At 40.6% G+C, this 6,485-nt stretch overlaps 1 protein-coding gene across 1 annotated transcript; it reads right to left on the bottom strand.

The window, feature by feature from the left end:
* Positions 1 to 699: 699 nt before the first annotated feature.
* Positions 700 to 2,724, bottom strand: gdf15 (Growth differentiation factor-15). Its single transcript, XM_032564742.1, has 2 exons — positions 2,299 to 2,724; positions 700 to 1,859 (listed from the first exon to the last, which is right to left on the bottom strand). Exons 1-2 carry the CDS (start codon positions 2,699 to 2,701, stop codon positions 1,102 to 1,104), a joined length of 1,161 nt encoding a protein of 386 aa, XP_032420633.1. The 5' UTR covers positions 2,702 to 2,724; the 3' UTR covers positions 700 to 1,101.
* Positions 2,725 to 6,485: the final 3,761 nt, after the last annotated feature.

Raw genomic sequence — 6,485 nt, 5'->3', positions numbered from 1 at the left:
TCGTTCCAACAGAAGGCAACAGAATAGAAAGCTGTATATGACTGGGTAGAGGAGCAAATTAAACTGAGGTCTGATATATTTAGTGCCTGCTCGTGATTATCTGTTTATTTAGTTGTTCAAGGTTATTAGGTAGACTTATCCTTCAGTGCAATGACTTCATCAAAACAGTCGCAGGTCGGTGACCCTCACCTGTACTACTCATTAAAAGAGGTAGGGTTATTACACTGTAAACTTTTCTTTATCTTTCTGCTACTGCAACTGGCTCATATCAAGGTGCCCTCTTTATTGCATTCATCTTTGTTCTCCGGTAACACATCTCTGGCCTTGAATTGTGCCTTTGAGATTTCTGGTGGGGATTTCAGTTGTTGCCAAACATTACCTAGGCAGCACGGAAAGGAAATGACCAAAGGAAGATTTGATAATATGCCATAAAAAATATTGTAAAGGTTTGTCTCCTGATATGCCAGTTTGGACTAAGTTGCCCAGCAGCTTTCTTTTAAATTAATGAATCAAGGCGACGCTTAGCAACGCTTTCAAGGCCATCTGAGTGAGTAAGACCTTATCTGGTCGGAAACTCCCAGCCCCTCCCTGACTTTACTAACTTGAAAAGGTTTATTGTTTTCTTCCCAAAACATGTCAGGACGTTGATTTTTGTTTTAATCTATCAGATTTGCACAGTGATAAATTCAAGAAAAACAGTTATGTTTTTTTAAATTGAAGTTTTATTAATTTTCAATTATAGAAATGCATAAGACAACACTCGGAATATCAAAGTCCTATAAAATAATGTAGCTCAATGCATCTGGTGTAACGGAGCACAACAGTGATATAATAAAACAAATAATAAATAAACAAACATTAAATAAATACCTGTTTTTTTTTCCATTTATAGTGAATAAATGCACTTTTAATCAAGTCAAGTATTTAATTCATGAAATCCACCTTTTTAAGAACTAACCTACGTCACACAAGATATTCTTCTTGTTTAATTTAATGCCATAATCCCTAGAGGAGCATCTATGGATGGATGGGTGGATGGATGGATGGATGGGTGGATGGATGGAGTCTAAAGGCGTTGAAACAGTCTGTTGCATGTTCTGCTCAGGCACAGTGACATTTAGTGACGATGAAGTCGTTGAACAGAGTCAGCTTCAGCTTCCCCCTGCTGTCGTAGTGCATCAGCACCATGGGCTCGTATGCTGCCGGGACGCAGCAGGGCCGGGGCATCTCTCCCTTGGTGATCTGGTGCAGGCGGGACTTCACCTGTGTGTGCATGCTGGCCGGCTTGTAGTTGTGGGGGCAGGTGCCGTCACAGAAATGCATGGTGTACTCGGTTGGGGCCACCACCCAGTCCGTCCAGCCGATATCTTTGAAGGACACGGTCGCAGACTTCCGGCAGCACCACCCTCGCTCATCACAGTTGTCTTCCTTGTTTGAGCGGCGCCACCTTCCGCCCCGAGAGGGGACAGAGTCCTTTAGGCCCAGTTCCAGAGTCACAGTTGGTTTTAATTTAGAGGCTTTCCTGCTAAGTGGAGCCATCCCTACATCGACGACCAGTACTTGATCATTTATCCACATCCCTCTGCTTGCCTCAGGGCTGATGTCCAGGGTCACCCTTGGGATCATTGAATTGCTGTCATTGTAGGTCCATGCAGCAGAGTTTCTTGGCTTCATCCCATTAATTTTAACTTTGATGTATCTTCTAGTTTTGGGATTGTTACCTAAGCCAGAACCGGATACTTTCAGTTGTGCTTGTGCCAGAGTCAGTTCAGAGTAAATTTTTGGGTTCTTTTGGAAAACAGCTCGATACCAAACAATGTGTCGCTGATCACCCTTCCGTAGAACATGCAACGGCTCGGCTAAAAGGCAAAAACAGAAGAAGGGTTTAATGAGATGACAGAATGGTGGCATTCTGACAGAGAAAACATAAACATTTCTAAAATTAAACACAAAGACATCAGTGACATCAGTTGAAACGTGTTAACCTTTCATGCTCATGATTTTTAAAAGCTTGGAGGAATGTGTCTGCTTTCTTTCATAGATGTTTGTTAGTACCAAAATTTTTCTATTTATCCAGAAATCTGCAATGACCAACTCCAACATTGACCTTAGAGACAAAAACCCATACCTTTAAACAATCAGCTTTGCTTGAATGACGTTGTAGTTTTTCTAAACCCATTAATCATCTACTTCTTTTCTAATTTAGCTCAACTGCTCTCAAGCACCTTTGACATCAGTCCTGTAAGCATGACTATGACTGAGTTAGGTTAAAGTTTATTTGTAATGTCTTGTGTATACCTGGAAAGAGCACAGTGGACGTGTTGGACTGCCAGGTCTCCCTCACTGACTGGCTGGAGTTTCTCCTCATCTCGCTGATTTTTTCCCTGTAGAGCTTGAACATCTTCCTCAGCTCCCTCTGTGAGGCCTTCATGGCAGGCTTTGGCTCTTTGTCCAAACCCAGAGAGCCAAGGATCCCCTTCTTCACCGCCTCCAGGATTAGAGCCCCCCGGTCATCGACGTTGCTGGCCTCAAGCAAGCCTTGGCGCTCAGCATCAGGCTGGAGTACCCCTGAGGTGGGGACCAACAGGAGCAGCAAGGTGTAAGAGGCGAGCAGAGCAGGAGTGTGTGATGTGAGCATGGTGAGTCTGCTGGCTAGGGTTGATTTATAAGTGCTCCACCACTGTGGAATGGGTTTGTCCATGTTCTGAGAAAAAGATTCTTCACATGCATTATTTATAGTGCTCCAGTGATGCCACGCCCCTAGTTGAATAAGCCGGTCTGTGAATGGCTCAGTGTGGGCCACATGCAGAAATGAGGCAACATTTTGAAGGATTGAGTTATGTGGGATGAGGATAGATCTGTAAATGTGGAATTCATTTGAATTACATTTTGATCACATAGTTCCTAAAGAATAAATTCTTTATTTAGGTTTTAGACATTTTATTTTCTGTAGCTCTGCAGGTTTTATGTAACATGTATTTACCTCTCTCTTTTTTTTTTACTTAAGTGAATTTAACAGTTCTTTGGGTTGTTTTTTTTAAAATTTAATTTAAATTCTGATGCATTTGATAATTACAGTAGAATTACTGATGAATTTAGAATTTATCAGAACTCTGTGGGAATCCGTGGAGATGGCACTGAGAGAGAAAATATTGCTGAATCATCTGATCACAGCACCCAAACAGATTCCCATGTGACCGGCACTGGCACTGACAGGGTCAGTTCGGAATTACACCATTGTTCCCAAGGTTACACAGGTGAACCTGTGGAGAGCCCTGTGAAGTTAAACTTTTCTGTTTACATGAAAACCCGGCCAGCTCGGCCAGAGGGCGCAGCCGCAGATGCCCCACAGCCAGACTGAGCTGATATAATCCTCAATCCTGACGGTCCAGGTTCAGGTTGTTCAAGGCAGCTGCCGCATGTTTGAAGAGCCTGACATCAAATATTAAAAACAAATACAAGACAAAGTTGAAAGCTTTTCACCCCAAAGAGAAAATAACAGATCAGGATAAAAGGCAGAGCCTCAATCACAAACATTTTATTAAGCAACATCTGAAAGCGTAGCCTTGGCACTTTGGCACCATTTCTTACATCATCACAGCTGACTTATGATGCTCCTCAAAGATGAAATGGAAAATATTTTTTATACAAACTAAAGCATGTCTGACCTTTTAGGCCACAACATTCTTGTGTTATCAGTGACAGACAGATCTGCTAAGCTGCTAAATGCAGACTTCAGTGGTGCAGTGGAGCATCTCTCAGTAGTTATCCATAAATATGTGAAACTTAATACAATGAGGTGTGTCCTCTGTTTTGCGCGGCTCATGTCATCATTGACCTCATTTACAGTACTTCAGAGAATTCCCAGAATCTGCTTATAACTGCAGAAGTTCTTTTCATAGTGTTTAGAAAAACATAAATATTATCTTGGTTAAAAAAAAATTTCCAAGCACAAACCTGGTGGTTAAACTTCCTGTCTATTAGCATCTTGATACCAAACCTCAAGTCAGCATAATTCTACCATATTTTCTGGTTTGAATGGCTCGTGGAGAAATACACCACAATATCACAACACTATTATCTATATCACATAAAATTGCGGGTAAAATGTGTAGATGTGTCAATGTTTTTCTCAGTTTAAATATTTCTAGTTAGCTCATTGACAAAATTTAACCAAGACATCATCAACCTAAAATGAAATGAAAACAAGTTATTCCATAAACAAAGTTACGAGTAAAAAAAGAATGCGACAGGGAACAAGTATTAAACACATGAATAAAATTATGTGCAACTTAACTTAGAAACCCAAGAAGCAACCTGAAATCCGTCAGTATCTATGTACTGCTATGCATAAATCAATTTCAGCCGGTTTGATATTAACTGAAAAGTTTCTCATCATCAAACTATACACAGTGGTATGATTAGCAAAAGCAAAGAGCCCTTCACAAAAAAGTTTAAATATTGTATAACATGCCAAGGGCAATGGTTGTGGCTATGAGTCAAAATAAGGCAGTGGAATGGACTTTATTTGACCATAAACCTCACAGAAGAGTAAAACAAATAATCAATAAGTGGCTAAGAGCCAGGAAGAACACACAGAAAGCTTTAGAGAGTTACAGTGTTTCCAATGAAATGAGTAATACACTCACCCACAATGACTTCTGTGTAAGACTCCACTGCTGAAGAAAAATTTTGAAGCTTTACAGAGAATGTAATGTACTCTGTTCTCACCCAGTAGCACTCCTTACACCCTCCATCCCAATATACATATATGTGTTTAACTAAACAGGGATACATCACCAGCAACACAGACTTCAGACATGTGACAAGAATCTATGCTAAACTAAATGTGCTTTATTTCCTCATGTTCTTAGTTTTAAAAGCATACAGTCAAGAAACCATCAATGCAACACTGGTCTGAGTTCAGTGACATACTGTGCAAGTTTCATGTGCGAAGTAGTTTTGAAAAGATGAGATAGGAACATATTTATGTCACCTTGTTATGCTTGCTGTCTTTCTAATGTCTGATGTGTTCAAAATAATGGCGATAATAGCAGCAGCCCAATCAGGTAACACTGCTGTTTGACCTGTGATGAGAGTGTGCAAGTAGTTGTTCCATAAATATTTTTTGAGAAGTCATTTATTGTCTTACAAGATCTGGGTGCCAGAAGGTAGCTGCCTAAAACCGGTGCAGAGAGGGGGAATATTTGAGCGGTGAGTCACTGAGGTGATGAAACAGTCATGTGCTCCATCAGGTGAGCTCGCAGTGTGCGAAAGGTTAACACATGAAAAGAAGACACGGTTTAGGGTGTCATGTAAGGCTCTCACTTTCCTAACAGGTTCCTCTTTGTGTTTCATGTCATGTAGCGTGAGAGACTGGGGAGGAATTAAAAACCCAGACAGGCCTTCTCTCATAATGACTGACAAATTGTCTCTGGGACATTTTCATCAGACATACTGCATAGTCTTGCCGGATTAGGATATCTTGAATTATTAAATAAAGATTTGATAAGTTTTGTTGTTCAGACCCCTGACAGATCTAGATTTAAAGTAATTTTTTGTCAACAATTTTGTTTTGGCCTGTGGTAACGTCTTGGAGTAATCCTGAAAGAGTCCTGAAGAGAATAAGCTAAAGAATTAGTAGAGGAGCACTTGACCAGCTATTTTCTCTCTTTAGATACGCTGTGTTGCTGAAGGCATTTCGTAATCCACCTTCAAACAAATGGCATCCTGTTCTTAATCCATTGGTGTTTTATATGTCAGCCAATCCTTAGAAGCTCTCATAGATTTAACTCCTCCAAGAAGGCTTTCTACAACTTTAAGAGAATACATAAGAAAATTTTAACTATTCTGAATGCCAATATTGATTTGTCTTCTCTAATTTGTACCAAAGATGTTCTGTCAGGTCGAGGTCTGTATTCCAAGCCATTCAGGTTGCTCCATACCAAACATATTACTCCTTGTCTCTGTCACCTTGTTTTGTGTAGAGTCGCACTGAAACAAGGCAGTACCATCTTTTATATCACCTATAAAAAATGGTACTCCCTTCTTTTAGGGATGATAGAAGAAGGCATCTGTGCAAGGTGAATTCTGGAGAGGAAGACAGAGCAGAAACCAAACCAGCACCACACTAGTCTGCAGATACAACATCTCCCAAATGTTTTAGTATGCTACAGCATTAGGAGCCCCTTTCACTGGAACACAGCTGCACATTATAATCCCCTCTTCACCAAATTTTACACTTGACACAATGAAGTCAGACAACTGCCAAACTAGACTCCTGCTTTGGATTCCCAGAGAGGCATGATTCATCACTCCATGTGAAGTGGAGTGGCAACTTAATTTACAGAATATGATCCAACGCTTGCGTTGCACTGGATGATGCAACACTTGGTTGCAGCCGTTCAGTCAAGGAAACCCATTCTGTGAAGCTTTCTACATAGTGTTCTTGAGCTAATATAAAGGCCACGTGAAGTTTGGAGGTT

The sequence above is a fragment of the Xiphophorus hellerii genome, chromosome 6 (assembly GCF_003331165.1).
Source record: "Xiphophorus hellerii strain 12219 chromosome 6, Xiphophorus_hellerii-4.1, whole genome shotgun sequence".
Taxonomy (NCBI): Eukaryota; Metazoa; Chordata; class Actinopteri; order Cyprinodontiformes; family Poeciliidae; genus Xiphophorus; species Xiphophorus hellerii.
Note: the sequence above shows the minus strand (reverse complement) of the source record. Positions and strands in the feature narration are given on the sequence as shown.

Excerpts from the sequence above, each read along its gene's own strand:
- gdf15 (XM_032564742.1), bottom strand. The coding sequence starts at position 2,701 with ATGGACAAACCCATTCCACAGTGGTGGAGCACTTATAAATCAACCCTA. Across the intron at positions 1,860-2,298 it reads GTCCACTGTGCTCTTTCCAG|CCGAGCCGTTGCATGTTCTA; the intron begins GTATACACAAGA and ends TTTGCCTTTTAG.